General features: G+C 43.1%; 2 protein-coding genes across 4 annotated transcripts; both read right to left on the bottom strand.

Annotated features, from left to right (window-relative positions):
* Positions 1-13,535: 13,535 nt before the first annotated feature.
* Positions 13,536-19,673, bottom strand: slc52a3-1 (solute carrier family 52 member 3-1). 3 transcript variants are annotated; one of them, XM_031844719.1, is made up of 4 exons: positions 19,456-19,673; positions 17,395-18,428; positions 16,463-16,586; positions 13,536-16,185 (listed from the first exon to the last, which is right to left on the bottom strand). In XM_031844719.1, the coding sequence occupies exons 2-4, from the start codon at positions 18,399-18,401 to the stop codon at positions 15,976-15,978; spliced, it is 1,341 nt and encodes a 446-aa protein (XP_031700579.1). In that variant the 5' UTR covers positions 18,402-18,428; positions 19,456-19,673; the 3' UTR covers positions 13,536-15,975. The 3 variants fall into 3 exon arrangements, with proteins under 3 accessions (XP_031700579.1, XP_031700580.1, XP_031700581.1); XM_031844720.1 differs by having other exon boundaries at positions 19,393-19,462; XM_031844721.1 differs by lacking the exon at positions 19,456-19,673 and adding an exon at positions 18,519-19,385.
* A 2,059-nt stretch (positions 19,674-21,732) lies between these two features.
* On the bottom strand, positions 21,733-24,088 carry ube2v1 (ubiquitin-conjugating enzyme E2 variant 1). Its single transcript, XM_031844740.1, has 4 exons — positions 23,995-24,088; positions 23,166-23,314; positions 22,789-22,914; positions 21,733-22,413 (listed from the first exon to the last, which is right to left on the bottom strand). Exons 1-4 carry the CDS (start codon positions 24,014-24,016, stop codon positions 22,267-22,269), a joined length of 444 nt encoding a protein of 147 aa, XP_031700600.1. The 5' UTR covers positions 24,017-24,088; the 3' UTR covers positions 21,733-22,266.
* Between the last annotated feature and the right edge of the window lie 190 nt (positions 24,089-24,278).

Genomic DNA, 24,278 nt, shown 5'->3' with positions numbered 1-24,278 from the left:
TCGGGAGATCCGTGAACACACATTTAACAATCTGTCAATAAATGCAAAAGAATGTCACAAATATTTTCTTTGTACAGGAAGCTACACAGTCTAACACAGGAAGCTTTCCGAAGGCGAACATGATCAGATCTGTGTAGCTGCAGTTAAACATCCGTACCTAAAATATTAATATTTATTCAGATTGTGATGTGTGCATTAAACGTATCTAATTTGACAGGTATTTGTGTGTAGTTTGAAGCATGCATTCATGACTACCCCAAATTACGCACATATTGTTATAACATTTGTAAATTTATAGTATAGTTTGTAGTATTCTCGCTCCATGCATGTGGCTCGCTGTATGTTTTTGGACGACAATGGAGCTCTATGGCACAGAGAAATAAGATCTATACTTGTTAATAGAATCAAGTCATTATTGGTTTTGGGGTTTTCATGACATTTGTTGACAACAGGAAACATATTGAATATCTCCAGACATGTATAAGTTAAAGAAGAAATGCGTTCGTTAAAAGATTTCAATATTTTTTGTACAATTTCTAAGTACAGTCAGCAAGTTCCGGTAATCAAATTCACCAGAACTGTTGTCTGAATCATCACCGGATGGGTGTTGAAATGGCCACTGAAGAAGCTCTGATTAACGCTCTGTTGATGAGAAAATTAACTTATATACACTTCATTATAAACCCGGCAGACCTCAAGGACCCAGACTTTTATGAAGCCGGGACCAGATGTCATCCAGCCACAGCCCCAATTAATCTCCGGGCCTTGTAACACGCCCCTAGAAACAAAACAAAAAAAACCCTGATTGGGTGTGGAGGGCAGAGACAGTGAGTAGAAAGCGAGGGTGAGAGATGCTATCCGGGGAGCAGCCGGCCCTGGCGAGTCTGCAGAGGGTAAGATAAGAAGGGGGTGTCTGCGCTGTAGCCCGGGTCTCAGAGAGGAGGCTGAGGTTATTCATTGCTCTGCCGTGAAAGCTTGAGAAGATTACCCGGAGCCTGGTTGGCAGTGATACAAGGGGGGACAGGCAGAGGGGGCCCCCACTCTCACCCCTTTGTTCCCCATCCATCTGCTTGAATCTCACAATGGCTCATCAGGACCAAGTATAGGGTGGAGGGGTGGAGCAGCAGAGGCTTGCAGAACGGGAGGAAGTGAGCGGATGGGGTGGGGCTGAAAGGGGGACGGGGGGCAAACCTGCAAGACATTGGGAGGTAATGCGAGGCAGAGTGGGGAGAGTGGAGCTAAAAGGAGGGAGAGATAGTGCAGGATGGGGAATGAATCCTGGAGCACGGCGCTTGTTGAGATTGAATGAGCGGTGCCGCGGCTGACAAGCTCTGACAGACTACATCGGGAAAGGCCAGGGAGGCGGGGGTTCACATTGTTATTTTCTGGGAGGTAATGGGCTGGCAGCTCCTCTTCACTCTGAATAATCAGTACTTTGGTGAGACTCAGACACCACTTCAAACCATGATAAATACACCACTCCAAATCCTCGCCACCAAGAGGATAGCATTTGTCTCTAAATGCCTTGACCACCATATTTATCTTGTTGAGGAATGATCAGATGATGAAGGGGGCTTTCTTCCACCACACAGGTAATTATAGGTGTTTTTATACAGACAAAACATCAGTAACAGCTTACCTTTACAGCGGGGGGGAGGGGGGGGGGGGGGTTTCCCCCAGTCCCACTGGGCTGATGGTGGTGAGGAATGGTGCTAATGGTGACATAGATCCAGTTTATTCTTGTTGTGTACCGATGGCAGCTGAGGAAATGTTTGTGCGCAGATACAATGAGCATGTTATTGTGCATGTTATTATCGTCGCCCTCACAACTCTCTGGTTCTTCGACGTAATTATTTATTCAACATGATGATAATTCACCGTAAGCTGCCACCGTAGTTGTTGATTCACTGCATACATTTCAGGGTGCAGGACTGCTGCAGGCCGTTCTTTAGGGGAAAGGAGGGCAGATCTCTTTATTCAAAGTGCAGCAGCTGGTTCTATTAATGGCAGTTCATCATAATGCAAGATTCACTTTCATAGTTCAAGAACTAGCACGATCCATCAGTGTTTCTGCATCGCAGAAAACTATAAATCTGCTAAATTCTGCAGACTGGAAGTCTTTTGGATAATGTTGACAGATTCAATCAGAAAAGGATCAAACCTGGATAGGTTTTTCTTTTCACCGTGTTGGTTCGGTAAGCCCTACTGAAAAACTGACACTCGGGTCACCCCATCTTTTGATTGTTATCAGTGTAACTAGTTCACGTGTGACTGTATGAATAGCTAGAGGCTATTACACTGCTGAATATGAATAGCGGACCAATTACTTTGGCCCAGATGGAGCTGTGTGCTCCTCGGAGAACACGGCCTATCCTTGCCTAGCACCCTGCTTGGTAGTGAATGAAGAGGGGACATTAGGAGGGCTAATGAGGTACACAAATATAAATTTTCAAACCAATATCGCATTTTTGGATCAACTCTCAACTCACCGTCCTATCAAAAAACGGTTCGCCAGCTCCAACAGCGTTTGGATATGCGATTGTCAGCTAATTGCTGAGCTGACAATCGCTCAGATAAACTGTCAGCTAGATCGTCACTCGAATGCATCCAAACCTCAGAGGAGACCGTGCGCTGTTTAAGCATTTCAGCCGACCAAAACTGAGTAAATGGATGTTGTAGTTGAATCCCTCTCTGTCCCAGAGGAGCTTTTACTGGGACATTCCCAAAAGAATCCTATCTCAAACCAAGCCAGTGTAGCTGGCGCTCACACACACACAGTGGACATATGGCCAATCTCCCATCGTCTGCTGTGCTATTTACGGCTCAGTAGCCTGTCATTTGTTTTGCCTCTCAGAAACCAGTATGACACCTGTTTGAATTCTCAATAAAAGGCTTTTTAATGTCTGGGGGAAAGCTGTTGTCACTTAATCTTTCTCTTTACATCACTAATTATTGGTACTTTTCTCATAAGATTGACAGTAAATGTTGTTGTTGATGGAAATTCAGGCTCGTAATGATTGTCAAGTCCGCTATCGAAAGTCAAAGAATCAAAAGGATTGTTGAGGCATCCGTGTGCTTTCTGAACATTAATTAAAGCAATGCTTTCCTTCTTCACGTACTGACAGCATGCTGTAGCTAAAATCTGATTATCGGTGTCACGATAGAGAAGCGCTAGCTGTGTAGCAGTATCACCAGTGTGGGGATCATTATTTAATCTTCTTGCTCCGCTGTCCACTTAATATTTTAAGCCTATCCCAGCATGCATTGGGCAAAAAGCAGGAAAACTCCATAGCCAGTGCTGCAATTCCTTCTGGTGTTATTTGATATGCACAATGTATACTTATGAAAATGTATGCTCTCTAAATCACCCAAACACATTTGATTAAAACTACTTTTAATTGAATGTGCCGGATTCATCCGGGCTGTGATTGGCTGGACTTTGTCCAGAGTGTGCTCCGCCTCTCGCCCGGTGTGAGCTGGATGCGCTCCAGCCGCCTGTGACTCTGCTTATGATAAGCAGGTATACATAATGGATGGATGGAGAGATGGAAATTTAACGTGGTCTGATTAACACAGGCTTTCACATGGAATATGATTATGTGCTTATTGATTTTATTCATAACAGGGAAAATGGAAATTGGGCCAATCTCAAGGTTGTTCCTTAAATAAGAGCCGAACTACTAATACTTAAAGTCGCAGTGGAGCAGCAGTTAGAGCGTCTTTATCTTGTGTAAGGACTTGTTTTTCAAGGTGAGGCGTAGTTATACGAGAGGGATTCGATCACCTCACTCGCCCGAGTTGTTAGATCAGGAGGCGCCGGGCGAGGGACAAGTTAATACATTTGGAGCAGAACCACGACCGAAACACTAACCTGTGCTCTGCTACGTTCCCACCAGCTAACGGTCAAGTGCAGTTTTATGTATACAACAGCAGTTTAGCTCTTCAAATCCCCAAATCACATATTGTATTCACCCCCAACTTAATAATAGGAGGAGAAAAGAGGAGTTTTGATGTATAAATACGGCAGAAACAGGATTCTTTGACACATATTTGTCATAAACTAAGAGACAACTGAACAATAGGGACACAGGACTAGAACGTGACCTTTCTTTTATGTCACTGTGTCTTTAATGTTTAGTTTTGTTTATTTGTTTTTAACTCCCAGAAGACCAAAACTGTCTTAGGCATCATGTTGTGTTCACCACAATCTGTCACTACAAAGTGTCATTCCTGCCGATTTGCACTTTAATGGCTAAAAGGACAACTGTGAGAGTTACATCAGATTTTAATTAGTCCATAATCAATACCTCCGGACCCTGGGGTTCTGTCCTCTGTGTTTTTTTTCTGGGACTTTGAGGGTTTTAGCACTCTAGGGTGTGTTTAAAATCCAACCTACCGTTATTTCATGCTGATTCCAGCATGTTTTTTTTGACTGAGCATATTTAAATTCCTGGCACAGAGGAGCATTTAAATCTCCATGTAGGGAAATAAAACACTTTATATTACAGGGTGCAAATTCCCTCATCATTTCTTTGACAGTTTCCTGGAAAGAACAATATAATTTTGTACTTACAGGGAAAATGGAGAATTCTCTGAGACAGGTATTTTAGTTAACATAGTTTATGAGCAGTAGTTGAAATAACTGCTTCATTTAAATAAAACTATAATTTCACAGCTAAGTAGATATGTTTGATGAAACATCTAAAAAGGTTAACATTTTTGGAGACTTTCTTTTTGCCGTCTGTATGTGCCGTGGTATGTGTAAAATACTGACTACAGTCCTGCATACAATCTGTTTACATGTGAACGGTTTAACGGAGTCACGGTGGGACACACTATGTAAATATTTATCTCTGTGACCTCACTGAGTTCAGTTCTAACCTGAAATTCAATCGACCCAGAGTGATACGCTCATGAGCATGAGGCTGGAGAAAGGAATCATCCTTAACCTCACCCTTACACCCCTGATCAATACCAGGAAGAATAAAAATACTTCACAGTTTCACTTCCTGTGTTTGTAATGACCCTTTTCTTCATTAATATGACAGCAACTCTTTGTTCTGAGATCAAAGGTTGTTTCCAGAATGAAACAGATATTTGTTCAGAGCTCTGTGAACCATAGGAGGAGAATGCACCGGGGCCCAGGAGGCTGGAGCGCCCTGGATGTGGAATCATCTTTTGTAACGGTGCTGAAATGCCTCCTTCCTCCACTGGCTATGAAAGCAGGAGGCAGCCACAGCCCCGGAGCAGCTTATAGAAAGAAAGAAAGGACAAAAAGATCCTCTGGAATCAAGATTGGTGTTTGAAATGAGGGTAATAAACGGAAGGAAAGATGAGTTTGACATGGGCACAAAGAGGTATGTGGAAAATAGTACATCTTGGCCATTATTATGGTATCATTATTATTATTTGCTTTTGTCTGCACGTGTGAAGCTTAGTTTATCATCGCCGTAGTGAAGCTGGCACACCAGAACATGACGCCAGTGCGTGGTGCGCGTCGTGCTCCGCAAGTAGTTGTTCCGCTTGGTCCTGCACCTCGTGAATTGTTCCGCTTAGTCAGGGAACGACCGTAGTAGCCTGTCTCTTTAAGCCCTGGAAGTCCTGACGGCTCGTTTAAAAGGAAGTTTCTGAATATGGGCTGTGTGCATTTGTCATTTATATTTTAAAAGTATTTATATAGCACCGAGACCTGCTTTATAACTAAAAAGATCAATCTTAACTTTCTACAATATGGGACCTTTAAAGTCTAATAGTTGATCCATCTGTCCATCACTCTACCTCTACAGACTTTGCTGCTCTTTAACGTCACACTATTCTTTCTAAAATAATGATAATAAAAATTGCAAAAGTTCACAATATACAACATAAACATTTGACCTGATGATGTCGCTAGATGAAAGGTTAACGGATCAGCGAAGTTGTTACAATTGATCCTGATGAGAATGATGAATGTCTGTACAAAATCTTTTTCCAATCCATTAGCTAGCTAGGCATTTCCGTGTGGATCAGAGTGGTGGACGGACCGACATTGACTTCCATAGAGCCAAACTGCTAGCGTGGCTAAAAAGTGCTTTGACAAACCAACAAACTATCTTGCTCTGCAGATCTTTAATGGGTGAGATCCATACCGAGCAAAGCTTCCTCTCCTCTTCCTCTGCACTTTGGACGATCATATGGCCACCAACAGAGGAGACGTGCTGTAGAACCACTACCTGTCGTGGAGGGAACAGGATGCGATGCTCAGGTTTAGAGTGTCACCCTCAGGCCACAGAGTGCTGAGTCAGTCGCCACTGACAAGGTCTCCTCGCCCTGCAATCACCCTGACAGCTGAATTATTCATTAAAGGAGGGGAAAGCACAGGGGACCCTGCTAATTTCTCAATGGGATTGTTGGCTGTCCTCACAGTAAGCTGTCCAATGATAAGCCGAGCGTCACAGCATCGGCCCGATATGATCTGAGGGTGTTTCACTCAATATATTTATGAAAGGGACTTCACCCGCGATCCACATGGTTAAAAGTGCTCTCAGTGACTCATTGACTTGTGGCAGAGCGGACAGATCTTATGTTTCCTGAACTGATATGGCATTAGCTGCTTTCAAGGACACTGAGCGCCGATGTGTGGGGGTCTGAATCAGACCCTTCGCAGATTTATTGAGTGCACTCCCACCATCGGATACGTCCAAAAAAGCGGCTCAAGTTGTTTTAAAAGGTTGGGAACTTTGCCAGTTGTCGTCATGAAACAGAGTGCGTCTATGTCCGTGTCCTTTCATAACTGGCAGCGAGCCAGCGAGGCATGCAGAGGTTAACTTAGCATATGACATTCTCTACAGCACTGAATCCCCATAATGACCTAAATCCTGTTAAAGTGAGAGCGTACGGGGAGGGAGGCCACCGGTTTGAACATGACACATTACTGTTTTTCATCTCCGACTATTCCACTTACAGAGTAGCAGTGCAGGCGCGGGAGAGATCAATAATCTGTATGAGATAATGAAATAAATCATTAGAGCTTAAGAACCCACACTGGTTGCTGCCGAAACTAGTGGAGAGTCCTTTGATACCAATTAAAAGGAAATAGGAAAACCAAATGTCACGCAGATTTAATGCAAGTACACCACAAAAGATTATTTTATTAAATTACAAGTGAGAGAGCACAGGAAACAATACAGAACACACGTCTTTTCCATTATCATTTAATCATTTATCAATTTCTTATGACCAGAACGACCCTGAATCGAGTTACATATCGCACATCTATCAGAAAGGCTCAATATTTACAAGGTCAGCGGTATCAAAAGTCATGTTCCCATGAGATGTGTAGAGGCCGATATTCTTCACTGTAATGCACAGCTCAGAGACATCATGGCCCGTCAAACCCAAACAGTTTCACCGTTTACCCTCAAGACGGAGGCTTAGAAAAAGGAAAGAAAAAGGTATATAAAAGGTGTTTACCATTTGCTGTAGCCTTTTTACCTTTTACATTACAAGTTGTTGTCCATTAGTCTCTTGCCTTCATGTGTTTTGGCATCATTTGTTCTAACACTTTAATAATATATAATATATTTCATGCCTTTAGGGTGTACGAAAGCGTACGAAAATCATTGGGGTGTGAAACGTTGTGATTCACTTCATGAAAGAGCGAGGCCCTCTCCAGTATTACTTATAATTTATTTGGACTGCAACACCCTCCCCCAAATATTTCAAAATAATATAACAGTAGCGCATTGGTACAATTTGTGCTAACAATATAATATAGCCTGTGGTTTAAAGGGTACATTTGTTTGAATCAGCTATCAAAAAAATATTTCCTACTCAGGGGAATGTAAACGGGAAAAAAACAAGACTCTGGGTAACAGACGAGATGAGCGTACGAGACAAAATACGGTTTAAAATATTGTTTGTACAAGGACATTAAGTCTTTCTGTCATGATCATTTACATTGTTCCTCTGCACTGCTTCCCTCATTGAATTTCACTGAAAAACAGATACTTAAAGGTGAGACACAAATACACATACACAGGAGTATTTAACGCTGAAGGCATTCAACACCACCTTCGAAAGCCTTTTAATGCTCTTCGAGAAGATACGGTGTTCATGGTCAGCGGTATAATGCAGACTCAGCAGGATATAAAAATCTGTTGTTCCAGTATGTTAGAAAGTCTGCATCTATTTGTTCCTTTATCTCCGGTTTTCTTCATTTCATGCATATCTTTACATCTGTTTATGGGGAAGATAAAGGGTGCAATATGCTCATTTCCTCCGAATGTATAGATCTAAACACCCCCCAGCTCTCTAATGCTACCTCTGTTTCTACTAATTACACAGCGAGCATCTTGCCACATTTGTTTGTCACCTCTTTCCGCTTTAAATACCTGTTTCATGCCTACAGAGAGAGTGAGCGAGCTATACCTCTGGGGGCAGCGGCGTCAACAGGCGCAAAACCACAAATCACATATTTTCTGCAGCCTCCCACTCCCAACACACACACACACACACACACACACACACACACACACACACAGACAGGCGTGCGCTCAGAAAGAGGCCGACTTGTTCGCAAGCACGTTCACCCACAGCCTCGCAGCAACAGATGGACGGCCTTGAGGCAGAGCCTGAGAGACTTGTGTGAGGGTAGCGCTGCCAATTGATTGCTAAGATCAGGTGTGCGTCTGCACAAAGGCACCTCCTGCTCTTTTCAAGTATCGGGGCTATACTCGCCTCGGGACAAATGGAGACAGAAAACAACAGTGGCATCTGTGGCAGGTAATGATCCCTTGACCAAAAATCTGGATAATGACACACCCCGACCATTTGTTGCAGTTAAAATCACTGTTGCTCCACGTGTGTCCTCCAGCAACATGTGCCGGAGCTGCGAGAGCGGCTTGGTCGAGTTACAGCCGTAGATCAGCAGTCAGCCGGTGTTGGAGTCGAGCCAGTTGACAGCAAGGCCGGCTGAAACGGTGTCAGCTTTTATCTGCTGCTGATCCAACCTGCAACCATAAATTGGGCTGCGCACATTGCATTAGATCAAAGGTGGATTAGAGCACACTGCATCAGCTAATGAGCATATTAATCTTTTTCTGAACAGTATTTCACTGAGAGCAGCATTTTATATTCTTCATTTGTCCCGTAAAAAACGCCGTCACTCACTCAAAACAATTAACTTGTGTCAAAAGAAGAGACATTTGTCCACCAAAGCCACCGTAGTGTCATGTCCCCTTATCGTTACTAAAAGCGTCTAATCTCTATTTTTCTGAAAATAATGTTTTAAATGACAAGGTGAAAGGAGTCACTTGTAGTGATGGACATGCAGTGCATGAAGTAAGCGACTAGGTGGTGAACGTCTGAACGTTGGGAGTTGGTAGAGACCAAAACATTGAACTTACAATCATAAAGGAGCCGAGTGCACCAGCTGTTTGTAAAAAAAAAGTAGGTCTTAACTCTTACACAGGTCTTAGCTACGTCTAACTTTGTGATTTGAATTTACACCGAGTGCACGGTGCACCAAGCCTGACTGACCTCGGTTGTAGCACCATTTCGTCTCAAGAAACACACTTCTATCCAAAGCGCACTCTAACTTCTCCCTTCAAACAAGCTGAGAGAGATACACATTGCACATACCATACTGGTCTTTTTTATTTTTGTTAGTGTCGTTCATAAACTAGTTACTAGCCTACGTTTGAACATTCCCATGCAGCGCTCAACGCTGTTCCTTGTTGTTGCATGTGTTTTGTTGTAGTTGTACTCTTGTGCAGTTCTCGCGGCGATGACAGGTGTCATTAGCCACCGCTTCAGTAGTAATCCACTATCTCCGAGGGGAAGATCCCTGCCTCAAATTCCTGACATAATGCACTCTCTCTGAGAATGTGAGCATCATGGGTCGACCCAGGCTGTCTTGGAACAAGGTCGACAATGGACCTGTACATTTGTTCCGTGTCAGACGTGGCTTTGGAGACAAATGCGAGTATACCGTCAATGCATCCGAATGTTACGAACCTCTTGGCTCATCAAAAACTCAAGGAACTAACAAAAAGAAACTCTGAACCAAGCCTAAGCTCAAAACTGCTGCTGAGGCCAGAAGCTGGAAGGAGACAGAGTGAGCTGGACTTTCTATTCCCTCTTCATTGGCTTCCTTCAATCAGGCCCCAACCAGGTTCACCTGAGAGGAAACACAGGTACACATGAGTTAAAGCATGTACACATCACAGCCAGCAAAGGGGGGGGGGGGGAGCATGTAACAGCGGCAATAACGTGTAGCCTTGATTTAAAATAGAAGTCCTACTTGGGCCAAGGACACTCTTCTAATAACCTGGCTTGCTGGCTGTCGTCCGATGTACATTCATCATATCTCCCAGTATTTTGAAAGGCACCATTTGCATAAAATCTGAACGCAATCAGCACCTGCATGCAGGGTGGGGGACAGCACTGTTTCTGTCCAGTACATGCTGTAGTTGAGGGGAGAGCTCTTCAATTAACTCAAACAGGGCTCGCCTGCCAAAGCAAAACCTCTCAATCAGCTCACTGTCTGAATAGATGTCCGGTGGGTTTGTCCGAACTCTTTCTGGTCTTAATGTCCTTTCACTATTTATTCTGTGAACAAGATCGTTGCTTTTCTTTTCTGGTTTTGTGATCTTTATTTTTTGATTTTGCAACTCAGGCCTGCATACTAAGTTACACACAGGTGACTTAACAGCAGCTTAAAAGGTGATAATATAGTATAATATAATAAGTATATATGGAACTGTGTCAGTGAGATAGAAGTCACTAGAATTGTCTTTTTGTGGCATTTCTCATTGAGACATAAAGTAACCCAATATTAAAGTTTGTTTACAGGTTTCTAATTCATATTAAGAACATTTTATGTACCACTAATGTATGTCTTAATACAATACTCTTATGTAAATAAGAAACCATTTAGAAATGAAAAACAAATGCACCAATATCCAAACACAGATATTTGCCTTACCATACACAAAACACATCTATTTGCACAAAATATTTTGGATCACTCAAAAGATATTTGACTGCTGTGTGAAAGCAACAACAAATGCGTGAATGTTTCTGAGAAAATGAGACCTTTGATAATCGCAATAAGTGTTTTGAGAGTCATGATTTTCATTAGAAGTGCAGCAGTTTGTTACCTGCGATATCGGACTGAAAACAGGTGTTTGAAAAGTAATCGCAGCGTGCTGAGACAAACCAATCATATGACCACCTGTTCACTAAAAGCTCGACTGACATGTTGAAATACAATCTCCACCTGGCTGCGAGTGATCCCATGTCATGTTTCCCCACAATGCCACTGTGGCGCGGCTCAGACGTGCACCCCGCTACCCCTGGACTCAAACATCAACCAACAGGGTCTCCCCTTGATCCCCTCTCCTCTCCTCTTGCTTTAGTAAACACGATAATAGCGGCGCGGTGTTCGTGTGGGCTCCATGTTAACACTGTGGCTGTCAAAGGCCATCATGCCCCTTCAAAGGATGATGGCTCTCTAAAGTGGGCTCTCTCGGTAGCAGCCATTTTCCACTTGACTGGCCCCACACACGAGGGGGACTGGTAGCCCCTAGCAGCTGGGCAACTGGTCACTGGGGGTGGAGAGAAGGAGATGAATGGGCTGCATGTAAGGGGAGGGGGCTAATAGCAAGAAAGGAAGGGCGTCTATATGCATCGAGAGGTGTGTTTGGTATTTTGACCTAAAATATACCCTTTAATTTACCCTCTAAAACACTCCTGCTAATGCACTTACCGCTCAGGTGGGTTTACACATTTAGGTCGACCTGCTCGCTGTTGCATTTTATGAAATATACGTACATGTCCACTCACTGGCGTCAGGATGAAGCATCATTTTCTACGTCGGCTGAAACATTTTGTTGCTCGTCCCGAAAAGCCTGGCAGATCTGTTGCACTCCTTGATGAAAAACAGACTGCCAATATCTCATCAGAAGCTGGGAACAAAAGCCTGTCGGGCTGTTATGATATGAATGATAATTCGGCGGGTGCGTGTTTGCTCGGCCATATGGGCTTTGTGTCAACACTCCGGGTCCAGCCAGGTCTCGCTCGGGACCGGCAGAGCAGGATGCATTTTCATAAATCATTTCTTGACACCACATCAAGGTTATGGCAGTCTGTAGACTGTAAATTGCCTTTGCATTGACAATGCAAAGGAGCTCCGCTGGGATTTAAGTAGTTCAGTAGCTATTTATGGCCTGAAAATTAGGATGACCTTTTCCCAAACTGTGATAATGGTGCCTTTAATATAAACCAATTCACTGAAGTGAAACGTCTCATCACATACTGGAAAAGTGAACCACAGAAGCTTTATGCACACAGACGAGCTAGCTTTTGTTGCCCATCCATGTGGTGGATGCTACACACAGGGTGGAGGTAATAATTAGCTCACCACTGCAGGGTAACAAGTTAGCACCCCCCCGTCCTGCTCTGCAGCTCTGTAATTGGTCCCCTCATGTGGCACAGTCGGGCCCCAGAACAAAGGGTTCCCAGAGGGGGAATCTATGCTGACCCATGCTGAACCCTCCACAACAATGACAGGCAGGAAGCATTTACATATGCTGACAGACTTGTCTCTTCCTAGGGTGGAGTGCTAGGCACTTCATTAAAGCAACATCAATACCTGCTGATAGAAAACAAGGACTGGGCCCATGTGCATCGCTGTCTGCTCCGAGACACTATAGTGAAATGACATAGGGCTGTCACATCCAATTTCAAATAAATGGACGGCATTTATTAGATGGGGTGTATGTGTGTGTGTGTGTGTGTGTGTGTGTGTGTGTGTGTGTGTGGAAATTGATGGGAGAGATGCTGTCTGAGCTGTGCATGTCTGTGAATTGTCTGCATGCATCAGCAATTGGTTTACCCACAAGCTGTTCACCTGAACATCAGCTGCCAAAATCGCGGGTTCACCCGAGCAAATTTCCACACTTTCTGAGCGTTGTTTTGTGTTTTTTTTGTCAACAACAACAACAAAACACACTACCTTTCTTTTTGTGTGGTCAAACGTTAACTTGGTGAACCTCGCATTCGTGCCTCAGAACGAGAATATCGCGCAAAGTGAGACACAGGTGATATATCTGTCGATTCAGCAGGGGAGTGCAGGTGGGTTCACTCATTCATTGCCTCGTGGCACTGTGAATTTATTCTCTTATCCCGTTAAAGGACGGGTAAATCCTCCTTCCATTTGACACGCTGCTCATTTAGCTGGCACCGTGGCTGGCTGGAGGGGGGGGGGCCTGTGGGGGAGCAGCGGTGATGGGTGCGGGGGGGGCTCTTTGGGAGGTGCCGTCCTGAGCAGATGGACCTCTCTGTGGCGTAGTAAGTGGAGTCTTCACATGGCAGAGGAGACTGCAGGATCTCACAGGACCGGGACTGAGCATCCAGGTGGCCACAGCCCCTCCTGACCAGCTGGAGGAGCGGTGGGACCATCTGACACACGCAGGAAAATGATACACTTTTCTTTGCCGCTTTGTTTTGTCTCGACACAAAGGCCCTGAGCCAATCAAGGAATTCAGCTAATGAAGCTTAGAGGAAATCCTTTTGATTACATATAAGCATTCAATGTCATGTTCACAATAGCGTTAACAGGCAGTCTTTAGGTGCACACTCCCAGTTCAATGAGCATAAACACAAATTCCTTTTTTAATGTCAAGACAAAAAAATAAAAAGGTATTGTTTGATTTCATTCAAAGGCATTCCTCAAATCAACAACCGACCGCAGTGATTCTGTGCAGCTTACACATGCTGCAATGTAGATTCAACAAATCCAAGTGAGAAAGTCCCATCTGTGCTTCTCCTCCACTGATCCCGGGCCCTAGAGGCTACACTGGGCTAATTGTGGCCCCATTTTCCCTTCCTTATCTTTTTGTTTTTACTCAGTGTCGGGGTCAGGGAAGCTCCCAAGTGACCAGCGGCAGGAGCAACAGCCATCGGCCCCCGCTGAGCATCAGTAATTAGAGCCCTCCTCCTCTCGGCCGGGGAACCTCTCGCTCTCCTTCTGAAGGGCAAGGGGGCAGGGAGGAGGAACAGCTGCTGATGGGAGAGCACTCTCTGGTTCCCATGGATGACCAGCGTCCCTCCGTCCTCCTGAGAGGATGTGCAGAAGCATCTTTGATTGGGATGATGGGGGCTTGGACCAGACACATTATAGGATCTGTCTGGCTTCTCTTGGCTCTTTCTCTTTCCTTTCTTTTTGTTTGTTATCACCATTTCCACGGCCAGTTGGTGATTTATTAATCTGTTGCTGGTTTATTATGGAAAGCATTTCAGTCTGTATTTGAACGGCAGTAATTCAAGACTCACAATTGCATCACTCGAGCAATAAATTACAATAAGTGGACTATAACATTAGTATGGTCTTTGTGAAGCTTGTAATGGTCTGTTTGATTAAAAATGAAACTACTGGACTATATAACGTTGTTTTCAGAGGTGGTGACTAGATGTTCGGTACACACAGTGGTGGAAGATGTACTCTGATCCTTAACGTAAGTCAGAGTATCAAATACCACAATGTAAAAACTACTCTATTACAAGAATAACTCCTGCATGTTTGTACTAAAAGTATTAAACGTAAAAGTACTCATTCTTCAGATAATAAAATAATGAATGTTACAGATGTAGACTGATTTATGAATCGAGGTTGAGTTTTTTATTTATACTTTGTTTAGATACGTTTAGATTTTTTAAATGTAAAATCTTAATTAGCAAAGTAACCGGTAGCTATATCTGTCAAATAAATGTAGAACAGTAAAAAGTACTGTATTCAACTCTGAAATGTGGAGGAGTAGAAGTGTGAAGTTGCAGAAAATAGAAATAGTCAAGTACAAGTACCTCAAAATTGTAATTCTTGAGTAAAACTACTTTGTTACATTCCACTACTGGGTACACCTAACAATACAATAAATACAGTATAAAAAAAAAACAATTTAACAAGCTATTAAAGCTTTACAATGTTAGTCCACTCTCTGAATGTTATAGGCACACACACAGTCTATACCCCACTGAGCTGGAGCTGGTAGGATGATACTACATGTAGCTGTCCATGTCCTAACTGTCTCTCTGTCATATTCACAGTAATGAAACGCATCAACAACCGGTTTTTATTATTTGCATGCATGTTTAAATTTAAAGAGAAACATCCCGTGTTAGAGGTGTATTAATGTCAGCATTAAATCTTTAGCTTACATGTGTAACATAAATTTGAACTTTATTTTTTCAAGTGCACTGTATAAATAGATTTCATGAGCAGGGATTTGTGGTCACATTGTTTCCTGCAGAATGTGGATTGACAGGTTTTAATACATAGAAGTGTGCTTGCGCCATCTAGTGGGCAAATAAGCTAGCAGTTTCACGATCGGTGCAATGCACTTACTGGCCTGAAGGCACTGAATCAAAATCAACAAAAGATGCTCCTTCCAAGTGTGTCACCTCTTAAATCTAATACTAATACAAGTTAATAGCATTTCCCATCATAGTATATTAAATGACTAACACAAACATTGAAAAAGTTAAGTGCAAACATGGTGTAAAAATCATCAAACATCACTTCTTTGACAAACGACTGAGAATAACAGACTCTTGAGTCCTACAGAAGAACCTCTTTGGAGTTGTTTGACATTTTGAGAAGTTAGAAGAAAAGATTGATTCCACTCTCGTGTTTATATACTAAATATGCAGCTATAGAGCCAGCAGCTGGTAAGCTCAGCATTAAGACTGAAAACGACTAGCCTGGCTCTATCAAGTTGAAGAAAGATCTACTTACCAACACCTCTGAACTTAAATAAAACACATTACAACTGTGTTGATCATCAATACATAGTTAGAGTACGCAAGTCCACAACCACAACATTTTCACGTTTTGATTGTGCATGAATCATACAAGTTCAACAGGTTAATGACCTGATGATCAGTGGTCTGTAGGTGCTTGTAGGCACATTTGTTTACCTTTAAACCAGCCAAGCATTAGGGACATTGGGTGCTGCAGAAGTCCCCTGACTTAAACAGCCTGTAGACGTTAATCAGAGGGAACATGGTGACCGAGCCGACGAGCGAGCCCATCTGTTGTGCAGCTCCGCACCAGACCAGGGCGCTGTGGCTCCGGTCTCTCAGGATGACACCCACCATTACTTTGACATAAGACAGTGTCCCATTGAAGAACAGCCATGAGAGCACCTGGAGGGGGCAAAAGAACATAGTGGACTCATCTGAATGATGATCTGGGAAATGTTTAACATCGTTGGTGTCTGAAAAACCAATCAGGGTTTCATAACAACGGCCCAAACGTGTTTTACGTCATCAGTTTTGAGAGTAAGCAGAGTTGCTCAATACTCGGGTCTTTTGTAAAAGAGGGGTTGAACTTTGACACAGGTAAAGCCACCGAGACATGTTTTCTGTGCATTGTCTTTCTACGCCACACGTCTCTTACACAACATGTTTGTGTCTCACTTACAATGATCATCTCTCCCGCCACAGACCCTTGAAGCAAAGGACATGGACTCATAGCTGCCATAGCCATGTTATAGCTGCCAAATCCTGTCCCCAGTGCCGCCAGCCCGCCAAGAAACACCAGTGACCTGAAAACAGAGGTTTGTTATCAGCTTCCTCATTTCTAAAAATCCACTTAGAGGTGAAGGATAAGTTCTCTTTCAAAAGGATAGTTTGATTGATTTTTATTATCCCACATAAACGATGTGCCCAGACATTCATCTGAGTTGCTCCTGTACTAGCTTCTCTGACTCAATACAATCCCTCAATCAGCATTTCCTTCATGTCTATCGGACAAAATAAAACGTGTTCCTGAGGTTTAGTTTCCATTAGACAAATTAGCGCAGGTACTTACGTTCAATACAAATATAACTCATCAACTCTCTTTTTATGTTTTTTTTTTTTTCTTAGCTGGAATATCTGCTGTCTACATTTCTAGAGCATTCAGTCCTCTCTGTCCAGTAGGTCTGGAGCTTTGGGGTAATGGTGTTCGTTAAATGCAGCTAAAAAACTGAAATATCAATCGTTAGATATTATATCAAAATATTATCGTCGCTATCTTTTGGTTATGACAGTTATTACAAATGTTAAAGGGTTTTTGAATGAGGTTTTCCTCTGGAACAGAACCCGGAAGTTCAGATTTCACTTTGGCTCTTAAATTCAAATAAACTTTGGAATATATTTTTGCACACGGTGGAGTTTGGCCCCCATCACTTATACTGGAAAAGCATTAGAAAGGGGTCTCTTTAAGGCCGGTATGGACAGGAGGACCTCTAACTGCAAGTAAACCTGTTTCAATGTTCAAATAGGCACCTGGCTATTGTTTTAAGGTGGACTGCTGTGAACCTGTGAACCTATCCTTTAATTAAAAATCAAAATCCATACAAGACTTTGTACCTGTTTTGGAAAAACATTGCAATGGTGCAAGCCACTGGGTTGGCCACTGATGCCAGAGCAGCAGAGAGGTGATAGGCCAGGCTCCCATAGGACATACAGGAGTACGTCTGCACGGAGGGCAGCAGGCCGTTGGTTGCACAGTTGAGCCACACCACCATGAAGTAGATGAAGGTCATCTGGTACACAGAGTGTTTCGGGCCAGCCAACAGAGATTTGCTCGGGGCTGCCCCCTCACCTTGGCGCTTAACGCCCTCTCCATCGGTCTCTGCTCCGGGGTTCTCCAGACCGGAGCAGACAGATGCCACGGTGTCTCGCACGAGGTTTTCGGTAGACAACTTGAATGTCCGAGAAAGCCTGTTCAGTGCAGCAAAAGCAGCCAGGCTTATGCACATCATGACTGCTAGGAGGACGAAAAACACCTCGGTGGAAAAGTTGGGAGGAAGATACTCCGTATGTGATGACCACAAGCTCGCATTCGTGTGGTTTCCTGCAGTCTGAGATGAGTTAACACATTTGGCGATGCCAACACTTTGTGCCAGAGCGACTACGCCAGGAATGAATCCACTTAGCCCCTCTCCGATGAAGTATGTGGTAATGTATTTTGCTGGAAGCTGCATCATAAAAGGCAGGAAGGTAACTGAGGAGGTGCAGTCCACCAGAGAGAGGAAGAAGGTGATGATGAAGAAGGCGGTGCTACGCGATGCCCCGGCCACTATCGTAGTCTTGTCCCAGAAGAAGGCGAGCAAGACGCAGGAGAGCACGCCGATGGAGAGGATGCAGTAGATGACAACACGCTCTTTAAGGCGACCCGGACACAGTTTGTGCATGAGAGTGACCAGCAGAGGTCCCAGGTTGGCTAGCTGGATGATGACTGTCAGGTAGGAGGGGAGCTCCCAGCCCTCCGGGAGAGTGTTGACGATGAGCGGCAGCTCCACCCACAGACCATTCACCGCCACCCAAGAGCCAAGGCCAAAGGCACAGGCCAGCACGTGGACGAGCAGAGCCATGGTGCAGCCGGATCAGTGAGAAGAAAGCTTGAAGAACAAGAAGAAGTCAGGAGCATTAAAAAAAAAAAAAACTCAAACTATCGTAAAATAATTGTAATTTATTTAAACTAAAGTTACCACAAATGAGCAATGGGGTGTGGAAACCAGAATGTCTAGCCATGACAGCATGTGGGCTGTGGAGGTGTTGAAGGTGCAAAAGAAAGTGATGCAGGGTGCATGTCAGCTGTAGGAGGGGAGAGGCAGGAGGAACCACATAGGCCAGCTTATATAGCCCAAGGGCTCCGGTTAATCAGCTGACAGCCCTCCACCGTCAACCAAATGCCTACTGAGGTGGGCCAGAACAACTAAGAACAAATTAAATGTCAACAAATGTCAAACGAATATAGTTTTGTAGTAAAACAATACAATATTTCCCTCTAGTAAGGTCTAAGGTAGCATAAAAGTGTCTCAAAATCCTTGCTTGTTGGCAGAGGCAGTAAATCCTTGATAATTCATGAGAGCAAATGTCAGTTGAGGCCAGCTAGAGTTATTAAGTCCTTATCAGTAAACCCTAACAACTCGTGTGCATTAATGGAACAAAGCAAGTCAAGGACGAGTTTCTTTCTTCGTAGATAAAACCAGTGGGAAATCAAGTCTCTCCTGACAGAAACTAACAGCGATATCATTTTTAGTTCACACCCACAGAGCGTCCCACATGTAGGAAGCAGCTGATACAATTTTCACATCCCCTTTTCCCACGTTGTGGAGGAATCCGATTAACCATACAGGCTTCCGCGCTCTGCCTCTTGGCTCACTTGTAGCTTCCACACTGATCCCATGATGATGTGCAAAAACAATACAGAAAATGTTTTCCATGTTGGTTCAAGAAACTGTCTCAAAGGCACCTAACATGAACAGTATTATGTCTTTTTAATAATGTAATCACTTGAGATAATGGAAAGAAAGTGTGGTCATTCTCATGCTTTAGGAGAACATAAAATACAGTGTTTACCAAACTCTCACTGCTGATCCCACGAGCAAATAATCTGCCTTCTCGACATGGAAATGTACTTACAAGTTCCTCCAGTCCCTAGAAGCGTTGAAAACAACCTGCTGTCATCTTATAGAGGCTTCTGGGTAGGTCAGAGTCCACTCCGCTGTTGATCGGCTCCACGGTCTAAGAGAGAGCAGTGTATCTCTCCGCCGAGTTTTCTTTACTGCACCCACCTCTTAATTAGGTCAAGTCAGGGCTGAAACACTCCAAGGTTCCCTTGACATTTTATCTGGCACACATCTGCCTCCCCCAGAAGGAAAATACAATGTGCTGGACTACAGTTGTTTTTGACTGGCCAAGCCTGCTATGCCCCCTACTGGCCCCAGCTGGATCTGGCACTGAGATGTCAAGGAGGTTCACTCCTACTCAGTGATCAAAAGAGGCCACTGTCATCATGTGAAAGCCCTCACCATCTGCCTCCTGTTGAGTTTCAGTGAGTCAGTCAAGTTCAACTGACAAAAGTGTTTGTATTGATTCTAGTGGCTCAGCATGCTCACTATGATAATGCTATCATGTTAATGTTGACCATTTTAACCACGTTACTTTAGCCTGCTGACGCTGATAGGAACGTCATTAGTTTTGCAGGTATTTGGTCATAAAACAAAGTGCTGGACATATTCGGATTTTGACTTGATGAAAAGTTCAGAGTTCACCAAAATGTTTACAGGTCATCCTGGGGGAACATGAAAGTGTGTACCCAATCTCATGGCAATCCATCCAGTAGTTGTGGAGACATTTCACAGGAAACAGGGTTAATTGGGTTAATATTAACTTTTTATGTAGCTATCAATACAGATCTAATTGTATATTACTATAATATTGCATATATGCTACAATACAATAGAAGGAATTGTCTTAGCATTAAGCTATAGTACCAAAAAGAAGTAAGTGTACTCATGTGACAATAATCAGAAGTACCAACAGTACTGTTGAGCCTATGGTACCGGCTCATTTCAGGCACTGTTCATTTATATTTATATACCTATTAATGTGACTTGAGCACAGATGTAATAAGTAACATTAACAATGCCTCTGTATCCCAGTGCGTGTCCCAGTAAACCAGCATAAACATGAATCCATAACAGGCTCACCTAAATGGAACGCAGTCGTTTTAAATGTTATCAGTTACACCCGCGACGTGTGAACATATCATGAAATGCAACGTTATTGTCAGTGTTTGCATCATGTGGTGTTCTTTGTGCTCATTATCTGGCAGACAGTTGTTATTGTCTATTGTTCCTTGCCTCACATGTTCTCACTTGTGCTCTTCACTTTAACTTTGCTTCAGGCTACAGCGGTTTCCACAACACACACATTTGCTATTTTTCCACATGCGTATTTAACTGAAACCAACAAACTAGTTTTCTAGCCTGTGGACTTTTACAACGCAAATAAGACTTATCTACTGGAGGGTGCTCATTGTATAATTTCAGCACAACCCCAGTGACATTTAGCACTGCAATATTATACTTCTAATAAAGATTATTTATACAACACGTATAAAGCAAAATCTGATTACAAAGTTATTTACAGTGGGCAGGCATGAGGCAATACAATCATTCCAAATGTAAAATACACAAAGATATATATGTATTGTATATTATGTGTATTTGACATTATATTTTGGCTTTTTTAATTTAGTTTGTCTGATGCCATTTAGCATCTGTCACGGGAAAAACAGCTACTCCACCACGACCATTTAGGCATCCTAAAACTATTATGAGGGCAACTTGTCTTCGAACATAAAATCTGTTTCTTTGGAAATAGTAAAAACTTTCAAAATAAAAGTCTTTAGGGGCCATTCTTTAATTTTACTTTTGCTATTTTAAGTACATGTTCACACTAATATAATTGTAATATTTTAACTTATGTAAGACTTTAAATGCAGGACTTTTACTTGTAGCAAAGTATTTTTTTTTATATACTTTTACTTAAATTAATATCGGAGTACTTATTCTACCAGAGTAAACCTGACTAAAATGTCACAAATTAAAATGTTTTACCATAAAACAGAAATGGTGTTTTGACAGTAAGAGTTATGAGAAAAACTCAAACTTATATGAAGATGTATATGAAGCCAAGCTAGCTTCATATACATCTTGTCATTTAACTTTAGAGAAGTGAATAAACGTGGTTTCTAAGTGCTGTTATATGAATGAACACTGTATATAAGACAAGTCGTTATGTAAAAATGCTTCATATAAACTTTCATGACAAACGCGTAGTGAACTACAACAACACGAATGCATGAATTAAGATTTATGAAGGAAGTGGAGAAAGTAAAACACACAAAAGAGGTACACTCAATAAGGTTATTTATGTTATTGTACAATCTGCATTTTTAACAAATAATAAAAACAAAAAGATTAATAACATGTACAGTATTCAAATGATCACATCTGGTGTGGACTGAGGACTCCGCCTGCCTCATCACATCGAGCCCACCCAAAGCTCCAGTGAGGGGGGGGGGGGGAGCTGGAATGATTTTCATGAACGCTCAACAAGTGTGTGTTTACATATATGTGTGTATTTGCCTGTACCTGTTATTGTATAAGTCTTTTGATGTGTGTGTGTATACAGATAAATGTGTATGTGCGTACGCATGTATCCAATACTGTGGACTTCAGTCTTCTGCTGTGTGAACAGATATGCGAGTGTCTGTTTGCATGCGTGTGTCATTGTATACGTCTTCAACTGTTTGTGTGTGTGTGTTTGTTCAGTCAAGGTGTTGGCATGAGGTGTGACGTCACATGGCGGAGAGGATGGGGATAAAGGGATGAAAGCAAAATAAAAAGTCGGGGGGGGGGCAATGGAGGCAAAAGTAGCAGGGGCTCAGTTGTTGTAGATCTGGCCCTCAGGTGGCTGAGGAAGCTTCGTGTTTTCCTTGCAGGTCATGAGCCGTCGCAGCTCCAGCAGCACCATCCGGATGCTGTAGGAGTTCTGCCACTTGGCCAGTGCCGTCACCGCATTCACGTCAACCTGCAGCACGGAGAAACAAGTAAGGACGGGCGGACACATGCTTAACTATTACCTTTCTCAATTACCAAAATGTTAGATGTTTATGTTATTTCATAGCATTTCATCGCAGGGGAGTTTGATTGTCCTCGATCTGTGGTTAGTTTAAGCACATTTTGACATAAAGTGGGAAAATGGAGAACAATAAAGGGTCGGGGCCTAAATCAAAAGTAATTGACATACTACAGTTTAAGTTAAATTGTGTTCTTTCTCCCAATGTATTCGTCACTGTAACAAGAACAGCATCAAGAGCATAATCTCTTTCAAAAGAACGCTGAGGCACCCAAAGTTGAGTAATCAAGCCAGAATAAGAACAGCTGGTTTAGAAGATTTCCGTACCTCCCCGCTGGAGGTGTGCACGCCATTCAAGTTTATCTTTGTCACAAATTTGACAAACGGTGGTGACTCTGGGTATTCTGGCCCACATACAACTTTCAGATTGTACATCCTGTTTTCAAAGCTGGTCTGTGGACAGAGACAGGTAGAGGTGAGTTATAAAAAACACACACACACACACACACACACACACACACACACACACACACACACCCTAGCCTAAATCCTGGTTGTGACAGTTAACAAAAACAGTAAATATGTTCGCTTTATATATAGCATTATTCATTACCCTCTCTCCTCCTGAATGGTACTCTACCATGACAATCTGTTAAAATGCGTATTGCACAGTCCTCGTGCAGGTGTTTAAAACCAGCACTCACCCTTTGGGGGCCCAGGATCACCCCTCTCCAATGTGTCAGCGTCATGTCGTCGTCATCCTCCAAACCCCAGCTCACCGTCCCATCTCCCACACCTTTCTGGCCTTCCTCCAGCTCTTCCAGGAGCCGAAAATTGCGAGGGACTTTAACAACTGTTTGTGGACAAAAGACACCGAACATCAGACTTCAAAACAAGTTAATTTAGGTACCAAACAGAACAAAAAATGTACATTTACAAGAGCGTCTGCCGAGAGCGATGACTTGCAGTTATGAGTTTATGGGTTCGTGACTCATTCAGACTCATAACGACGTGAGAGGAGAATGAGGAACGCTTTAGTTTGACGGGCCTTCTTTCATCCACCTTCTTGATACTAGCAGACGTTAGTCGTTGTGCCAAAATTTGGCATCTGGCTTCGACGACTGCTGCATCATTTGGCCTCTGCGGTGAGATTACGAACCGTTAACTGAGCCGTGCAAACAAACACAGTCCCGCTAACCAGATGGTGCAGCAATTAAAGCTCGAGATCACCAGCCTCTCACGAGCCCTTCCGATGAAACTCGACACACGTCGTGTTTTCTTGGTTTGCAGTAACAATGCATCTCGTTGCCATTCTAACTTAAGTTACGTTAGCTTAGCTCGTAGCATCGCTTCCTATTCATTGCCTTCAGAAGCTTCCGGGAGCTCCAACGTTGCGTTAGCTTGCACATTTTCACACGGCTCGCGCGGCAGTAGATATTCAACCTCATTACGAAACTCGATAGCTACATCTGGATATTTAATTCGGCCGATTATTCGGTTTATGATTGTGATGCATTTCTCTCGTTCGTTTACCTGATCCGGCGGCGACCGCCATCTTGTCGCTACACACAGCGGAGGCGCGCACGTCGCTTTGCTTGTGGCCAATGTGCGTGCGCGTGGAACAAACGCAGAGCAGCGCTTCCTTTGTTGTCCCTGTGGCGAGTTAGAAAATCAATTGAAAGGGAATTGAATGCTATGCAGAGACTAAAGTGTTAATTATTGTCCTAAAACATAAAGTATGTGAAGACGGGAATTAATATTTAATTTGAAATACACAAACTATTCGTAGGCTACATAGATTAATAAATCAAAACAAA

Source organism: Anarrhichthys ocellatus, unplaced genomic scaffold (genome assembly GCF_004355925.1).
Source record: "Anarrhichthys ocellatus isolate YVR2014 unplaced genomic scaffold, GSC_Weel_1.0 scaffold5, whole genome shotgun sequence".
NCBI lineage: Eukaryota > Metazoa > Chordata > Actinopteri > Perciformes > Anarhichadidae > Anarrhichthys > Anarrhichthys ocellatus.
This window is presented reverse-complemented; position numbering and strand designations above follow the sequence as displayed.

Bases quoted from the DNA above. Each gene is read 5' to 3' on its own strand.
- slc52a3-1 (XM_031844719.1), bottom strand. From the start codon at position 18,401: ATGGCTCTGCTCGTCCACGTGCTGGCCTGTGCCTTTGGCCTTGGCTCT. The intron at 16,587-17,394 runs GTACAAAGTCTT...CTCTGTTTTCAG, and splicing joins GCAATGTTTTTCCAAAACAG to GTCACTGGTGTTTCTTGGCG. The intron at 16,186-16,462 runs GTAAGTGAGACA...TGCCCCCTCCAG, and splicing joins TGGCGGGAGAGATGATCATT to GTGCTCTCATGGCTGTTCTT.
- ube2v1 (XM_031844740.1), bottom strand. From the start codon at position 24,016: ATGGCGGTCGCCGCCGGATCAG. The intron at 23,315-23,994 runs GTAAACGAACGA...GTCCACAAACAG, and splicing joins GGCGGTCGCCGCCGGATCAG to TTGTTAAAGTCCCTCGCAAT. The intron at 22,915-23,165 runs GTGAGTGCTGGT...CTCTGTCCACAG, and splicing joins TGATCCTGGGCCCCCAAAGG to ACCAGCTTTGAAAACAGGAT.